Source organism: Hyperolius riggenbachi, chromosome 1 (genome assembly GCF_040937935.1).
Source record: "Hyperolius riggenbachi isolate aHypRig1 chromosome 1, aHypRig1.pri, whole genome shotgun sequence".
NCBI classification, from domain to species: Eukaryota; Metazoa; Chordata; class Amphibia; order Anura; family Hyperoliidae; genus Hyperolius; species Hyperolius riggenbachi.
The window spans coordinates 324,420,870-324,439,686 of NC_090646.1; the positions used below are offsets into that span (position 1 = coordinate 324,420,870).

Here is an 18,817-nt window from a genome sequence, read left to right on the forward strand (position 1 = left end):
GTAATGTAAGTAAATAGCAGCCTGCAGGTTTTTTATTTCTTACAGTTATGGCACAAAATAATCAGCTAATTTGTCTCTGTTTTGAATGGCAGAAATGGGACCACGTAAAGTAACTGGTGGTAACGTTACAAGAGCACTGTTTGAAATATCCCCCTCTTCCTCCTCTATGGTCATGCTATCTAGTGTTCTCACATAATTATGCAAAATACATGTTGCCTTCACAACTGTTATAGCATACTTTGGTTGCATTTTTATTGCAGTGTGATAAATGCCCCATTTGTTTGCAAGAATTCCAAAAGCACATTCTACTACTTGTCTGGCTTTGGTCAGGCGGTTATTAAAGACTAGTTTTTTATGAGTCATATCTCTCTGTGCATACGGTCTCATAACATGTTGAACATGTTGAGACAGTGCAAAAGCCTCATCAGCCACAAACGCACACGGGTAAGGTGGGTCTTGGGTGTCAGGCCAGGGGCGTGGTGGTGGTAAAGTCATCTGGCCTGTGCGAAGCTTCAAGCCAAATCGACTGTGCTGGAAGACTGAGGAATCATGGGAACTTCCGTAAGCGCCAACATCCACATAGATAAATTTCAAATTAGGATCCACCACAGCCATGAGCACAAGTGAAAAGAATTTCTTATAATTGTAATACAGACTGCCAGTGAATGCAGGCATAACCAGTCTGACATGTTTCCCATCCACTGCTCCAAGGCAGTTAGGGAAATCATGTTTTTCCCAAAAAAGCTGCATGTTAGCCTCCCACATAGGTACGTCAGGAGTTGGCAAAAATTCCAGTTGCAGTACTTTCCAGATCAATTTGCAGGTGTCCAAAACTAAGTATCGGATTGTACTTCTTCCCATGAGGAATTGGTAATGAAGTGCTGCATATGAATGCCCTGTTGCCAGAAATCTGCAAAAGAAAAGAAATAACATGTATGTTTATTTTTATTCCTAGTTGGCCTCCTGCGGACAAGATGGAAGTCGGTCAGAGACAGTTACAAAAAGGAGATTGAAAAGCAATACCATGAATCAAAAAGTGGGTCTGGAAGTTCGCAGCGAACAAAATACAAATATTGTGGCATATTAGAATTTCTACGAAAACATCATGAACAGGCTGAGTAAGTATGGCGTAAATGTTAACCTATTGCAATGTTTGTCAACTTCGCCAATAGAACAGTGAAGGAAGGAGTAGCCCCAGAATGCAATTAAGTAGTGTTTAACGCATAATCTGCCATCACTCTACCAAATATATTGGGGGACGTAGCTTAATGTAAGGATGGCATAGGTCCTGTTTAAAGTGATTATTACATGATAGGAATCTGGACTGTTCCCTACCCAACATAACAGTTGCCTGACAGTGCTGTTTATATGTTTGGCTGCAGTAGTGTCTGCATCACACATCTGTAACACACATCTACATAAATCATTGCTAGTTTACTCAGGCCAGTTTTGCTCTATGCTTGCTCAGGGGCTGTGCCTAAAAGCTATGTACACAAATTATGGGAAAAATAGACAGGCTACTGCTATTGTTTTGCAATGACAGATGCATCGCATTGTGCGAATATATTTGCTGTGACATCCATGGTCACTATTCCATGAACTAATGTTGTGCTTTTCCCTTACCAAAGAACTGAAGATAGCCTACCACCAGATCCTGAGGAGGACGATGTAGAGGTGCCACCGAACACCAACAGTGATGTAGAAGTTGAAGAAGACACTACACAGGATGTTGACACTGCTACAGTGGAAGACAGTGACTCTACTACCCCAGATCACACACCACACAGCCCAGCGAGTAGTCGGACACGCACAACTGTCAGGTCTAGTAGAGGTGTGAGGCTAGCTACACAAGGCAGGAGAATAGGAAGAGGTATGAGCAGGGCTGAATACGACCAGAAGCTGATTAGTTCAATAGAAAAGGCTGTTGATCATATGGAGAAGCGAGAGGATGAAATGAAACAACTTAAAGAGCCATGCACACAGTATCTTTTAAGTTTGGTGCCACTATTACAAAAAGTGCCTCCTGATAAGCAATGGGCAGCCAGACATGCCATCTCTGAGACCCTGGGGAGATTCTTAGTACCTGAGAGCCGTGCAGATGACAATGTGCACAACTACTTGCAGCAACCACACCTGCCTGCTTCCAGTCACCAATATAATGCATACCCACAACTCTCTTACCATATGCAACGTAGTTATGACCCACCGCATTACCCACCAATGCATATGCCAAACATGCCATATGGTCAACAGCCTCATTACTCTATGCCTCCACCTCAGCGCCCTGATCAAGGTATGCGATTTCAAACATCATCTATGCACAGTGACTCTTCAGTGTACACTGATTTAACATCGCACAGCCAGGCTCATACAAATGCTGAATCAGGTACACATGCTTACAATCAGGGCCCTGGTAGTATGTGTGATTTGCTATCACAACATGACTAGTTTTTTTTTTTTTTTTTTTTTTTTTTTTATTGTTAAATGGTCAGATTTGGACCTTATTTTACATTACCTCAATGTTATGAGGAGTCGCTCAGTTGGTGTGATTGCTAGGCGAAAGTTTGTGTCTTGTCGTTGAAGGGCATCCTTCAGTTTGGATAAAAGGACATCAAAACTGGAAAAAGATAGCATGCTTATGTTCAGATCGACTGTTTGTTAAAGAAACATTTTTCATTTGTGACATATTACTTTTGTTGCTGAAAGCAAAGTATGGACAACACATGTCCAAAATCTTATTTGCCCAGAAGAACAAAACATTAAAGCTAAAGATTTTGTTCAAACATTGCTTCATTACTGTGTCCCATTTGCTGATTGTTGCCTGACAGTCATATACTTAATGAAGTATGCACCAGGAGTATGTAGGTTCATAATATGCTCCAAATGTTATGGGTAAACTATGGATATATACTATAGTAATTACTTCAATCGGAAAATGAGATGGAGGCCTTATGCATTGAATACATAACACACCAGGATCAAGTATCACAGTTATTTGGTTAGCTCATGTATACACCTGATTGATTAATGTGTTGTATTTCTGTTTTCAGTCAAACACAGTTAACTAAGGGCCAAAAAGTGCTTCCAATTTCATTCCTCCCCAAAATACTTAGCCCCATGATAAAGATAAGTGACAAGTATTCTTACCTGGACACAGACATGCGGGTGTAGCCAAAAAACTTGTCTGGATGCTGCCTCAAATCTCTATATAGGGTCCTAAATTGACCCTTCCGGCGCCGCTCTTGTAGCATGGGATGCACCCAGTATCTCCTTGTCCTTGGCCTACGTCTCATATATGCTGCTACACAGAGCAATAACAGCACATCAGGAAACATTTTCAAAAAAAGTCACTCTTCTCTCCAAACTACAGTGTCACCTCTCCTGAACTAACCCACAATGTTGTTAAGGACCCCACCCTTTTTATATTGGGTTTTTGACTTCAATTGCTCAATGTGCTTCACATGTGTCATCAATATATCGCACTTTAACCCTTTGTTTAAGGTCTTTCTACCTCTTTACAGGAAAAACGCAAAACGCTTCAAAAAACGCTTGCAAAAATGCACGCAAAAAACGCAAAACGCCCCAAAAACGCACCATCAAAATGACACTAAGCGGTTCAAAAAACGCTAGCGTTTTGCGAATCTGCTTGCGGTTTTTGGTGTGCACCAGCCCTATCTATGGATACACCCCATATACCACACCATACCATCAATTTTTTTTTGTTCCAACAGTTTTGTAGGAATCTATTCAATGTGGGTTAGTGTCAGACCAATAGCGGTGGTTTTGTTTAACTTCACCATTCACATAAAATGGTGTATCCATATAAATGGCCATATTAAGGTGTATCCATATAAATGGCCCACCCTGTGTTTAATTGCCACAGCTTAGAACTTCAAGAAACTTTACACATGCAGGCTTACTGATGTGAAATAACATCTGAAACAAGTACCCAAGAGGTTAAAAACACAGCCTGGGGTATTCAGGGAAGCCTTGTTTTGTTCAAATCGCTCTGCTGCTGGCTTTTTACATAGTCCTGCTCTCTTATTGCACTGTTATCACCTACTCACAGCAGGACTTGAGAAGAAAAGAACACCAATATAGTGTAGTATGTACTGGCAATGGAAGATTTATAGAGTAATTCAAACTGTAATACTCACAAACCAGGGTTACCATTAGGCAACCACTGTCAAGGCAGGTAGGAAGATTGTCCTGACCCCACTCAGGATTAAGAAGTAGCTCTCTGTAGTAGAAGAAGGAAGTGGGTACAACCCTCCACCTAGGGTGGACTCAATGTAGCAATAAGATAACAGAGGCGCCAAAAGGATAAAAGTGACTAAATGAGCTTAAAAACTAATTTGGTAACATAGGAGGCAGTGGTGGACTTACCACCTCCAAGCAGAACACACGACTGCAGATTTTCAGTCAAAAAACGTAAAAAAGCATCTGCTAGTAACATCAAAGCCTCACAGAGGCACTCAGCTCCTATCTGTATTGCCCGAGGAAGCAGGTTTAACCTGTGAAACGCGTTGCACTTTATTTTGGAGTACCCAATAAACGTTTTTTGACTGAAAATCTGCAGTTGTGTGTTCTGCTTGGAGGAGGTAAGTCCACCACTGCCTCCTCTATTACCAAATTAGTTTTTAAGCTCATTTAGTCCCTTTTATCTTTTTGGCGCCTCTGTTATCCTATTGTCACAGCAGGACTTGTTCTCCGTGTCAATACCTCCTGCTCTAATCTTTTATGAATTGACATTTCCTGACATGTGCTGGAGGAGTTCACCGCAGAAGTCGGTAATTTACCTCACTGCTCGGTAATTTGAGTTTTTCATGTGTTAACAGCTTTTAGGAATTGACACTAAGTGCTCGGTAAAGTCAGCTGTTTTCAGCATAACCGCATGCGGTAATGCTTTATGAATCGAGGCGATTTTATTTTCCCATTTGTAAAGGTTATTGCAATGTTTAATGTATTTCCCTAGTACAATATTTTATTTGGAAATAAAGGTGCATTCATCACTAATTACAAGCTCATATAGGCAAAAGATACAAGTAATATACTCTCGCAACATGCATATTAACCACTTAAGGACCAGGGGATTTTTCAGTGATCGGTGCTGCGTGGGCTCTACAGCCCGCAGCACCGATCAGGAGTGCAGCTGGGCGATCAGACTACCCCTCTTTTTTCCCCACTAGGGGGATGTCCTGCTGGGGGTGTCTGATCGCCGCCGGCTGCATTTGCTTAGCGGGGGCTTTTCAAAGTCCCCCTCCGCAGCGTTCTCCGCCCTCTCGCCCGTTCCCTCCCTCTCCCTTCCCCTCTGAGCGGCGCAGGACGGATATCAGTCCTGCGCCTGATAGGATAGGCTTCTGCCTATCAGATGCCGGCGATCCCCGGCCAATCAGAGGCCGGGGATCGCCGATCTACGTCACGGCGCGTGTTTACATTATGCATGCGAGCCGTGATCGGCGGCTCGCACACTGTTCACGGAGGCAGCCTCCATGAACTGGCATGGAAAGGCCGCTCGATCGAGTGGCCGTTTCCATGCTATACCACTAACGACCCGCCGACGCCTATCGGCGTTAGCTGGTCGTTAAGTGTTTAAAAAAGTGCAGTCCCTAAGGTAAATATATATATATATATATATATATATATATATATATATATATTTATTTATTTTTTAAACTGTTTTTTTTTGTTTTCTGTTTACATTTTTTGTTTAGCTACGGGGGAAGGGGGGTTAATAAAACTTTAATGTTTAATGTATTTATTTATTTTTGCTTTAACTTTACTTTTTGGTCACTAGGTGGTGCTAAGCACTCTCCTGCTAGTTATTAGGAAGTGCTTGATCGTTTTTTGTTTTTTCATTTTGTGACATTCTGTTTTTATAAATCAACATGCCTCATGATTGTAGGCATGTTGATTTATTCACAGCGGATTGTTTGCCTCGGGTGAACACTCATTCCCCTTCCGCAATCGATCCCCTGTAATGGTGACGGGGAACAAACGCATACCCGACCACTACAAGCACGCACCTGCCGCAACACCGATGGCCATGGATCTTCATCCAGATTGCCGTTAAGCGGCTCCTGCTGGATGAATATATTCGTCCACTTGTCCTTAAGTGGTTACACTACCACTTGCCTGGCAGTTCTGTTGACCTCTTTGACTGTAGTAGTGTCGTAGTCACAAAGCTGAAACAAGAATGTGACTTATCCAGTCAGACTTTCAGAAACACTTGATCTTCATGCTTGTTTAGTGTCTATGGCTAAAAGCACTAGAGGCAGAAGATTAGCAATTTGCGTTGTTTAAAGGGAAATAAATGTCAGCCTCCATATTCCTCTCAGTTCAGGTGTGCTTTAGAGGACAGTTCAGGTGTGCTTTAGAGGACACCTGGACTAGGAGGGATAGGGTGGCTTCCATGTGTCTTTTCTTTTAAACAATACCAGTTGCCTGGCAGTCCGGCTTATCTTTTTAGCTGTAGTAGTGTCTGAATCACACACATTAAACAAGCACATGTCTAATCCAGACAGACTTAGAGTAATTGTAATAACATGGGGCTTGTCCCATAACATGAGTGGGTAGAATAAGGTAGTACTTACAGTACAACAGATAATCGGTAATACTTGTAAAAATTTTCAGGGTGGGCTCTGAGGTCTTGATAGAGGAGGCTAAGCTGTCCTTTCTCCTGATGTGGAATAGAGAGTGAGCCCACCAATGCCTTCTCCCTTCTCCTTCTGTTGATGTAGTATATCTGGACTCCCACTGCTAAGCTTAGCCAGATGCTGCAAATGATGGGGACCATGGTGAAAGACACAGGCAGCTCACACTCCCCAGATCCAAGTGGAATGCACTAAAATGTTATAAATAGCCTATATGTACATGTAGAAAAAAGATCCAGCCCCCAAATAGTCATCTTTGCAGGGGGGGGGGGATTTAGCAGTTGTAAAATTAAATATTTTTATTTTTTTTTTGTAATCTGAACAATGGCAATTTTAAAACTTGTTTTACCGAAATGGAAACCCATGGAACGGAGAACAAAACCTGACATGGTATCAATGTGTACCAAGTCTTGATGCACTATGAATGGTAATACGAAAGTCTGCTGACAGACCACATACAGTATATGGTGCATCAAAACAGACAGCAATGCTCATAGTGTGAACAAGCCATGTGACTGATTTCAAAATCTAATTGACATTTATACTTAGAGGTTAAAATAATTTTGCCTGGAATTTGGTGCATGCAATCATAAGAAATTAACTTCAATATCAATTATAGAATGGAAAGCTAATTTCCAGACAAGAAGTTGTGCAGGAACTGTTTTACCTTCAAACATAGTATTTCACTTTGTGACGTAGCTTTCACTTGCTGTTCCCTAGGTCTCACCAGTGAAGATCTGTGACTTTGACCTTGGTAGTGGAATCAAACTTAACAGCGACTGCTCACCTATATCAACACCTGAACTTTTAACTCCGGTGAGAAAACATAAATATGTTTAATTCCTTAACCGAATTTACCTTTAGGGCCCGTTCACACTTAGAACCGCAGAACACCCGCGATTACCGCCGGCGTTTTGCGGGAGCGATTTTCCCGCGATTAGCGCGGAAAAATCACTGGACACTGCGGCGGTTTTGGAGCGATCGCGATTAGCGTGCTATGCACGCTAATCACGACCACAAATCGCGGAGCGCTCGTCGTCAGCAAACCGCTGCATGCAGCGCGGTTGCGGTTATCGCTAACCGCAACCGCGGCAGTGAGAACACTGCCACTCGCTACATTGTGTAGCGGCTACATTGTGTAGCGGTTCTTGCAGAACCGCTAGCGGTTTGCCGTGAGCGGGAATCTTGCGATTCCCGCTCAGGTGTGAATGGGCCCTAATGTTCTGTCTTCAAAAAGCTATTATGTTTTTCTATCTACATAAAATAAATATATGCTGATCACTTAAGTTCTAAATAGATACGAAATGAAAAGCACATAAAACACCAAGAATTTGTACATTTAAAATAACCCCAGTTTAAAGCAACCCATGCCAAAGCACATACCTTTTTAAAAGGTGTCCATAACCTGGCAGATGTCTGCCCGACATTCCCAAAAGATAGAACACTCTGACTGAAATTGTTTTATTATTATTATTATTATTATTGATTTATAAAGCGCCAACATATACGTGGCACTGTACAAAGTAAGAAACAAACATGGAATACAAATTAATACAGACAATGGTACACACCAATATACAAAATACAGTTGGTACAGATTACAGAACCGTTACAAAATACAGAATTGGTAATAGTGACAGAATTAATATGAATAAATGTGTAATAAAATCCAAAACACAAAAGGCTGAGAGAGCCCTGCCCTTCCAAGCTTACAACCTAAAGGAATTTGAGGGGGTTGAGATTAGGTCGACCACAAGAGGTGAGTTAGTATATTTTAGGTTATCTGGTAAGAAGTACAACTTGGCCAGAGGTCAAAAGGTGAACTGGCCTAAAGTAGAGCGTATGCTTGACAGAAAAGGTGAGTTTTGAGAGCACATTTAAAGATATCAAATGTTGGTGAGTGACGGATGTGTTGTGGCAGAGGATTGCAGAGGAGGGGTGAAGCACGTACAAAATCCTGTATATGTGAATGTGAGGAGGCGATTCTAGAGGAGGACAATAGATAGTCATGTGCAGATCTGAGATTGCGGTTGGGTTAGTATCTGGAAACTAGTGAGGAGATGTACACAGGAGAGAGATTGTGGAGAGCTTTGTAAGTTCGAGTAAAGAGTTTGAACTGGATCCTCTGGTTAATTGGTAGCCAATGAAGAGCTTGAGAGAGAGGAGCAGCAGAGGAAGAGTGGGAAGAAAGATGGATGCGACAAGCAGCCAAGTTCAGTACAGTTTGGAGAGGCACCAGTCTGTTAGTTGGTAGTCCACAAAGTAGTATGTTACAATAGTCCAGACGAGATATTATAAGAGCATGTACAGTCAGGTTCATAAATATTGGAACATCGACACCATTCTCACATTTTTGGCTCTATACACAATCACAATGGATTTGAAATGAAACGAACATGATGTGCTTTAACTGCAGACGGTCAGCTTTCATTTAAGGGCATTTACATCCAAATCAGGTGAATGATGTAGGAATTGCAATAGTTTGCATATGTTCCTCCCACTTGTTAAGGGACCAAAAGTAATGAGACAAAATAATAATAAATCAAACTTTCACTTTTTGTTTTCAATAAGGTTTGTCAGTTCCTCATTCTGCCCATTTATTGTGAAATATTCAGAGAGTTGTGTTTTAATCTGCTGAAGGACATTATCATCTGTTCGGAGATATTAAGTGTCCAGTGGGATTCAGTAGGACGTTGTATTAAAGAGTATAGCGAAATTATGTTCATATCATGGTCTAACCAAGGGGTGGGATGAATTGTTGCTGAGTAAACTAATGGAAGTGTGGAAGTGTCTGTCCAGCAGTGGTCGATCCTAGAAAAAGAGTGGTTTAGAATAAAACGTGAAGCCGCGTTTCAATGGATTGAGTTCATGCCAAATATCACACAAATTATAAGATTGGAACGCTTTATGGATAAAACCTTCTTGTTTAGTCTCAGCTGAATTAAGTGGTGTTTGTTTGGATTGTTTATTCCAGAAGGTGTTATGGCAATGGTTGGTGTCACCACAAACCAATAGATCGTCTTTACAATGAGAGGAGATTACTTGGAGAAGATGTGATTAAAAATGGGACCTGTTTAGTATTTGGGGTGTAGCATGAAACTATTGTAATTAGTTTGTCCTGAATGTACCCAACTATTAGCAAATATCTGCCTTCTGGATCCTGGATGGTTCTTAACCCTCCTGGCGGTATAAAAAAATCCGCCAGGAGGCAGCGCAGCAGTTTTTTTTTTTTTATTATATCATGTAGCGAGCCCAGGGCTCAGCGGCATCCCCCTGCACGCTTTGATCGCCTTCGGCGATCTCCGATCAGGAAATCCCGTTCAAAGAACGGGATTCCCTGGAGGGCTTCCCCCGTCGCCATGGCGACGGGGCGGGATAGACGACGGGACGTCATTGGGAGTCCCAAACCACCCCTCAGCGCTGCCTGGCACTGATTGGCCAGGCAGCGCACGGGGTCGGGGGGGTGCACGGCGCGACGGATAGCGGCGATCGAGCGCGGGGCGGCGGACGATCGGTGTGCTGACGCAGCTAGCAAAGTGCTAGCTGCCTTCAGCAAAAAAAAAATTAAACAAATCGGCCCAGCAGGGCCGGAGAAAACCTCCTGCGCGGCTTACCCCGAACTACGTTCGGGGTTACCGCCAAGGAGGTTAAATGAACAAAGTTTATTTTTGATTGCATTAAAACACCTCACTTTTTTTACTCTGGAGCTAGCATAGAAGATTCATCTGTAATTTTCATGTAGAAATTTTAGTTATTTATCAGAGATATCAGAGATAAAGTGTCAAGTATAGCAGTATTACCTCAGCGGCGGAAAGCAATGCGACCGCCGCTTCCACATCTGACGTCATCGCGGCGCCTGCCGCGTCCTCCGAGACATCTTGCACAGCCCCTAGCAGGACAGGTCTCTCAGCAGCACATCAGCTTAGGTCGGCACGCTCGCGCACGGAGCGGCAGGACCTTTATGGGCTAAGGAGACGGATCAGCTGATCTGCTGGTCAGCTGACATCAGGCTGCTGGGTCTCGCTGCTGATTGGTCAGGCTGCTCTGGGCAGGTTGTTTGGAATTGCCTGTCTGTATTTAAGCCTGGGGATGTCAGTGGCTCATTGTCTGTTGTTGCTGAAACTTCGCAGTGAAAGCTCTCAGACCTTAGTCAGATCCGTGTGTGCTTGATCCGGCAGGACCCCGGGGATTCACACTAGCTTAGGAAATATATTATTACTGTTATTGATTATTACTGTGTTTGACCTGCTGCCTGTACCTTTGACTACTCTCTGCCTAACGATTCTGTACCTCTGCCAATCTGATCTGTTGCTGACTTCAGCCTGAATACTCACTCCGATTTTGTCTTACGATTCTGCACCTCTGCCGACCGATCTGTTACCGACATTGCCTGTACGACCACTCTCTTATTAGTGATAGCCCCCTGACTCTAAGGGCTATCACTCTCCTGTGTTCCTGAATATTACTGTGCACCCAATCACATGTGATCACACTTTGAATAAAATACTGACTATTGTGCTGATTGAGCTAGTACTGATCATCAGATACTTCACTGATCATTACATAACAGACCAATATTAACATGGAGGCACTGTGTCAGCAGGTTCAGGGCCTAGTCACAGCTGTCGAGCAGTTAAATCATATTGTCACTTCGCAACAGTCTCAATTAAACCTTTTTACTGATGCTGTGCACAATCTTCAGTCTTCTGCATCCTCAGTGCCTCCCGCTCATGTCATTGAACCTAAGATGGCGCTTCCAGATAAATTCTCTGGTCTTAGGTCCGATTTAAGAAATTTCAGAAATAGGTGTATGTCGTATTTTGAAATGAGACCCTTATCTTCAGGCACAAAAGCACAGAGAGTAACGTTAATTAAAACATTACTTCACGGTGATTCACAGACCTGGGCCTATAATCTGCCTGATGGACATGAAGCTTTGATCTCCGTACAGGCATTTTTTAAGGCCATGGCTGTTATATATGATGACCAAGATATAGCAGCCACAGCAGAGAGAAAGTTAAAAAATCTTCGTCAAGGTCATAATACTGTCGAAAATTATGCTTCAGAATTTAGAAAGTGGGCTGTGTCGTCTAGGTGGGAACAGTTTGCACTATTAGACCGTTTTTTTACGGGGTTTTCTGAATCTGTATCTGACGTCATGATCAGTCACCCCGAGCCGAAAACACTTGATGAGGCCATTACATTGGCCATCAAGATTGACCGAAGAATTCGGTTTCATAAGCAGGGCAGGTCACTTGTCTCTCCTAAAATTGTCTTCACCACTCCCTCGGTCTCGACTAGTTCTGATGAACCTATGCAAATAGGCCATTCCAAATTGTCAGAGACTGAGAAGACTAGGAGAAGGAAAGAGGGTCTCTGCTTGTACTGCGGGGAGAAGGGTCATTTGATTCAAAATTGCAGTAAGAAGTCGGAAAACTTCTCCACCTAGGTGTAGTAGGAGGCGAACCCGTTTTACCTCCAAAAAAATGGTTCTATCACTTAGGAAAATCAAGTTTAGCACTCAGGCCTTTATAGATTCAGGCTCAGCTGCCAATTTCATCTATCTAGATTTGGCCTTGAAATGGAAAATTCCAGTTCTTTCCATGGAGAGGCAAATCTATGTAACTGCCATCGATGATTCTCCCTTGCTGAACAAGCAGCCTCTCTCACAAACTCCACCTCTCATTTGTCACGTGGGGGTTCTGCATAGAGAAGAGATGCAATTTTATGTATTAAACATGTCTTCTTCTACTGTTGTTCTTGGTCTCCCTTGGTTACGTAAACATTCTCCAAAGATAGACTGGAACACAGGGCAACTGATGGCCTGGTCTCCTGCCTGCCTGTCCAGAACATTATTTGGAGCAAATGACGTTATGTTCTGCTGAGATTCAGGTGGATGGAGTTCCTCCACAGTACAAAGCCTATTCTGATGTGTTTTGCCCACGCTCTGCTGACAAACTCCCGCCTCATAGGGAATTTGATTGTCCCATTGATTTAAGACCCGGTACTTTGCCTCCCAGGGGCCACTTATACAATCTTTCAGGTCCTGAACAAACTGCTATGAAGGATTATATTAAAGAAAATCTCGATGTAACGATCGGTGAAGCACAGAGAGGTCTGATTACCGGTGACCTGCAGCGTCACAGGGAATACAGACGTATACCAGATTATATGTGATCTGCAGTATCACCGATAATCCAATATACTGGCTAACCTCTGTTCACCTGAGTAGAGTGTAGTGTTAGGTGCAACAGTAATACAGAGGACAAGCCTCAGTGCAGCAAGGAGAACTGCACAGATTCCTTCCGCAGATCTGAGCTCTCCAAGACGGGAGGAGTCAGACTGACAGTAGGAAGGACAGACTGAAAGTAACCTTCAGGAGGAAGGATCACTAACAGAGCGAGGAACCGCCTCTAACAGTAAGGTCGGTTCTCGAGGTCGGGCAAGCCAGGTCGTACACACACGGACAGATAAAGTACAAGATCAGGAGGCAAAGGCGGAGTCAAAGTACAGGCAGGGTTCAGCAACGGGGTATCAGATATATCGGGGTACAAAATCAGGAGGCAGAAGCAGAGTCAAGGAACGAGCCGGGGTTCGGCAACAGAGTATCAGAAATATCGAGGTACAAGATCAGAGTTCAGGAGAATAGTCGAGGCAGGCAAAAGTCAAAACAGATAATCGCAATCAAACTAGTACTTTAAGCTATCAACAGAATCTAGCTTAGTGTAGGATTACAGCTCCAGCTGGTCCCGGCACACTAACGGATCTGACTACGGATCTGGGTGCTCCCACGTATGTGATCGCAACGCCAGACAAGATATGAGTGAACAGCCGGCAGTATATATACTCATACGTGTCCCCCAGCACCTCCCTGATTGCTGGACCAATGGGGAGCGGAGTAAAGAGTCAGCTGACCTGCCTGATCAGCTGACTCTCTCCCGGGTGTCATAAGGCCTGCTTGAGTGCGCGCGCGCGTCACTCTAAACTCTGTGGGACTACGGGTCCCAGCCACCGCAGCCCCGCTCAGCGGTGTCTCTGCTGCGGGGACACGTGCGCGAACCGCCGCGTCCAACGCGGCGGTTTCGCCGCGTTGCCCCACCTGCTGCATGGAGGCAGCCGCCTCATGATGTGAAGAGGCGGCTGCCTCTCCGTGTGATGCGGAAAGAGCCGCCCGCCGCTGGCTCATGGCGGCGGCTCTTCCGCGATTCCTCACACTCGAGAAAGGTTTTATTTGTCCCTCTAAGTCGCCAGCAGGGGCAGGATTCTTTTTTGTTCAGAAGAAAGACGGTGGACTCCGTCCGTGCATTGATTATAGAGCTCTGAACAAAATCACCATTCAGAATCGGTACCCATTGCCCCTAATTGATGACCTTTTCTCTCAAGTGTCTGGAGCTCAGGTTTTTTCTAAACTTGACCTCAGAGGGCCATACAATTTGATACGCATTAGGAATGGGAGACGGCCTTTAATACACCTAATGACTATTATGAGTATTTGGTCATGCCTTTTGGCTTATGTAATGCTCCAGCTGTGTTCCAAGAGTTAGTCAATGAGATTTTTAGGGAGGTACTGGGTCGGTTTGTCGTCGTCTAGTTGGACGATTTTTTTCTAAAAACCTCACGGAGAATAGGGAGCATGTCAAATTTGTGTTGGATAAGTTGCGACAAAATTGTTTGTATGCAAAACTTGAAAAATGTTTATTCGAAGTATCTGAAGTGTCCTTCTTAGGGTACATCTCCACCACCGATCTATCCATGGAACCTAAGTAGGTTTCAGCTGTTTTGGAGTGGCCTCAACCTTCTGGTTCGAAGGCACTTCAAAGATTTCTGGGGTTCGCCAACTACTACAGAAAATGTATTAAGGGTTTCTCCTCTGTGGTTGCCCCCCCCCTCACTAATCTGACCAAAAAGGGGGCAGATACCTGCAATTGGTCTGAAGAGGCATGTGCTGCTTTTTCCCAATTAAAGACACTTTTTTGCTCCGCTCCCATTCTCCGACACGTGGATGTGACGTTACCCTTCATTGTGGAGGTGGATTCCTCAGAGATAGGAGTGGGGGCTGTTCTGTCTCAACATTCTGGGCTGCAGGGACAGTTGCATCCATGTGCATTCTTTTCTCGCAAGTTTTCTCCAGCGGAAAATAATTATGACATAGGTAACAGGGAGTTGTTGGCCATCAAGATGGCTTTTGAGGAGTGGCATCGTTAGAGGGGGCTAAGCATGTGATCACAGTATACACAGATCACAAGAATTTGGAGTATATTGAAGGGGCAAAAAGACTCAATCCACGTCAAGCTCGTTGGGCACTCTTTTTCTCCAGATTCAAGTTTATAATAATCTGGTTACAAACCTGGTAATAAAAACATCAAAGCAGACGCACTGTCCCATTGCTTTGAACCAGAGACAGTTCAGCCCTTAGCCCCAGTTCGTATTCTGCCTGAACATGTGGTGGTGGCAGCTACCGAACCCATGGAGGATCTGGCAGTCACTCTGGGTCCTTATCAGCAGGATAAAATATTCAAATTAGCCACAGGTTATATATGCACTGTAATCCCACACACTTTTTATTTCCCGTCCACCCAGGAGTAGGATGAGTGGGATGAGTGGGCTGGACATTGCTATCCATGTCAGATGGCAGGAGCAGCAGCCAGTGTATGTTCCCTTGTTAGGCTTCAGACCAGAGGGGATCTGATCGGGGACTGCACAGCTGCAGGAACAGCCTGGTGTCTTCATATCTTGAGCCATGGATGGACTCTCCTGATAGTTTACAGGAGACAGGCCTGCTCACCACAGTTGCCAGATGTGCATTTGAGTGTGGAGTTTCACATATGCAGGATGCTATGAGCTAGTGAGCTCAGACTGTGACAGACCGGCAGGCCATGAGGTAATTTCGAAATGTTGGTTAGACTAAATATTCCTATGTTGTTGCGGTGGGGCACAAATGTAAAGGTGGCCATACATTAGGTGACTTGGCAGCCCATCAACCATCCGATTCGATTATAATCAAATTGGATGAAAATTGGTGCTGCCAAGTGCATGCCTGACTGACAAAGCGACCAATTTCATGACGGAAATTGGTTGTGTTGTCAATCGCACATGCTGCAAGATGTCGGGCCAAAGTTGGTTGGTTGGTGTGCAGCGGTTTCGGCAGCTGATTTCGGAATGAGGGATGAAACGATGAAACTCCTGCCGCTGTCGCCGTAATGTATAAATGTGCCCCCCCCCCATGTGCCATACATTACTTGTCCTGTAGCAGGCTTCCGCACTGTGTCCGTCCATCTCTCCGGGTTCTAACAGACCCTAACAGATACAAGCTGGCGGCGCATAGCGTCTGATGTCTGACCGTAGAGATGCATGGACACCGTTGAAGGCTGCCACAGGACAAGTAGTGTATAAATGCACTCGCAAAGGGGGGGGGGTGCACATTTATACACTTGGGGGCAGGGCGGATGCGGCGGGCTCAGACGATTCACGGAAGATTTCATGCTGAAATCGGAGGGGAATCGGCCTGCAGTGTATGGGCAGCATCGACAAAAAGACAAATTTATCTCTAATCAGATTTGATTAGAGATAAATTTGTCTTAGCCATACATCTGAAGATTATGGGCAGATTTGACAAACTTAAGTGACACATGAGGGTCTGGCTCAAGATATCTAAACCTGGTTTGAAGTCTGTTGAGTGCTGACATCCTTATGACCATGAAGCCAGCTGGCGGTCCTAACTTCAGGGCTGTGGAGGTGGTACAAAAATCCTCCGACTCCTCATTTTAGGATTCCACCGACTCCGACTCCTCGAATCTGACTCCTCTAATTTGCATATTACAGTCTTGTTGATTGAAAGTATGTAACATGAAATTTGTCTCTTAACTGCCAACGCTTAGGAATTTTAAAAGACAACTGAATTGAGAAGGATACGAAGACTGACATATTTATTCCCTTTAGTCATAGACTAAAACTGGTCCTTGGTAAGAGTACTTGTAAAAGGTATAGACCGGAACAAAGAACATCTATCACTCCCTAGGCAATGTAACTGTGGGTACATGTAAGAATGATGTGCAGGTACTCTGCAGGGGAATGAGGAGACTCTTCCTCTATTACACAGTCTTCATGCACAATCTGAACATGGATCATGCCCTAGACAATGAAACTGTGGGTACATGTAAAAATGATGTGCAGGTATTCTGCAGGAGAATGAGGCTATTCTTCCTCTATTACACATTCTTCATGCACAATCTGAACCAGGTTTATGGGTGATAGACAACACCTCTGTGTTAAATGTGCACAACATTCTCAGTGGATTCCCTGCAGCTCTGTGGGGACTGCATATGTAGAGTATAGTACTACTGTGTAACAAAGTAAACCTGAGCCAGATGAAATTAATTTTATATACATACCTGGGGCTTCCTCCAGCCCCCTTCAAACTAATCAGTCCCTCGCTGTCCTCCTCCACCACCTGGATCTTCTGCTATGAGTCCAGGTACTTGAGCCAGTCTGGCATAGTGCGCATGCACACACTCCGCCACCGGGAGCGTACTACACCTGCGCAGCACTATTGCGCAGGTGCAGAATGCTCCTGGCTGTAGGTGCGGCACGTGGCCGGACTGCGCTGACTGGCTGAATTACCGGGACTCATAGCAGAAGATCCAGGTGGTGGAGGAGGACAGCGGGGGAATGATTGGCCTGAAGGGGGCTGGAGGAAGCCCCAGGTATGTGTAAAACTTTTCTTTTTATCCGTCTCAGGTACCCTTTAATTCGTAGTCATCAAACCAAATTTTAACAACATATCAAATTATTTGATTTCATGAGCAAAGAGTGCATACATTTGCATAAATCGGCATCAACGTAGAATTATTTCCATCTTAATGACCATCTCTGTTAGTGACACGGCTACACATCAAGCTTTATTCTTACAGCATAGATGTTATTTAATGTATATAAGAGATTCCTGCGTACACATCATATATACTGTACAGTCAAAATCAGATATGTATATCTGACTTTAAAAATACGGGGACTGCTGCTTTATTGAAGCAGCACAAGAAACTAATTTTGAGTGGATTATTTCTTTTTTGTGGACTAAGCACATCTATTACTGTATACCTGTATATAAATTATTTATGATGACTATTATCTGAGAAATACATTTTATCATATTTTCTATTTTAAGTACAGTTTAAATTAATTAGGAGTCGGAGTCGCTGCATTTTTTCCCGACTCCCGGCACCCAAAATTTCTCCGACTTCGACTCCACGACTCCGACTCAACAGCCCTGCTTAACTCCCAGGGTTCTGTGGAATCTGGTTCCTCTTTCCCTCTGTTAGGGCTGGTGAACACCAGAGTGGTTCTGGAGCATTTTTTTTAAAACGCTTGCAGGGGTAAAGCCGCTTGGCTAATGAAAGTGAATGGGCTGGTGCACACCAGAGCGGTTCGTTTTTTCCACAAATGCAAACTCGGGGGCTGCAGCATTTTTTAGATTTCTGAGGCGTTTCTGCCTCAATGTTAAAGTATAAGAAAGAGGAAAACCGCTCTGAAAAATAATAGATCAGAGCGGTTTTCCAGGCGTTTTTGTTACAGAATCTGTTCAGTAATAGCTTTACTGTAACAATATTTGAAATCTGCTACACAAAAATGTTTAAAAAAATGCTAGGCATGTTTAGAAAACCTGTCTAAACATGCCTAGAATTGCTCTGAAATCTGCTTCAAAAACCTGTAGCGTTTTGCGGATCTGCTAGAGGTTTTTGGTGTGCACTGGGCCATAAGCAGCTTCCCTATTTTGGGTATGGAAGCTCCTTAGCTTTACGTGTCTGTGGGCTAATAGTCTTTGCCACTATTTTGTACGCCTTGTCTTGCCAGCCACAAAAGTTTTGGGATAGTGTTCTGTGGACTGATGAAATTAAATTAGAACTGTTTGGTCCCATGGATCAACGCTATGTTAGGAGGAGGAAGAACAAGGCCTATGAAGAAAAGAACACCTTGCCCCCTGTGAAGCATGGCGGGGGGGGGGGGTGTCAATCATGCTTTGGGGCTGTTTTGCTTCTGCAGGTACAGGGAAGCTTCAGCGTGTGCAAGGTACCATGAATTCTCTTCAGTACCAGGAGATATTGGATGAAAATGTGATGCAGTCCGTCACAAACCCGAGGCTTGGGAGACGTTAGACCTTTCAACAG

The 18,817-nt window shown here is 44.0% G+C and overlaps 1 protein-coding gene across 4 annotated transcripts in view; it reads left to right on the forward strand.

Annotated features, from left to right (window-relative positions):
• The window catches only part of MKNK2 (MAPK interacting serine/threonine kinase 2), a 444,163-nt gene that overhangs the window by 227,007 nt on the left and 198,339 nt on the right, over positions 1 to 18,817 (forward strand). For all 4 annotated transcript variants that reach the window (XM_068233849.1, XM_068233848.1, XM_068233850.1 and 1 more), the window contains one exon: positions 7,374 to 7,469. In XM_068233849.1, coding sequence (XP_068089950.1) covers positions 7,374 to 7,469 — 96 coding nt within the window. The remainder of the gene's footprint in view (positions 1 to 7,373; positions 7,470 to 18,817) is intronic.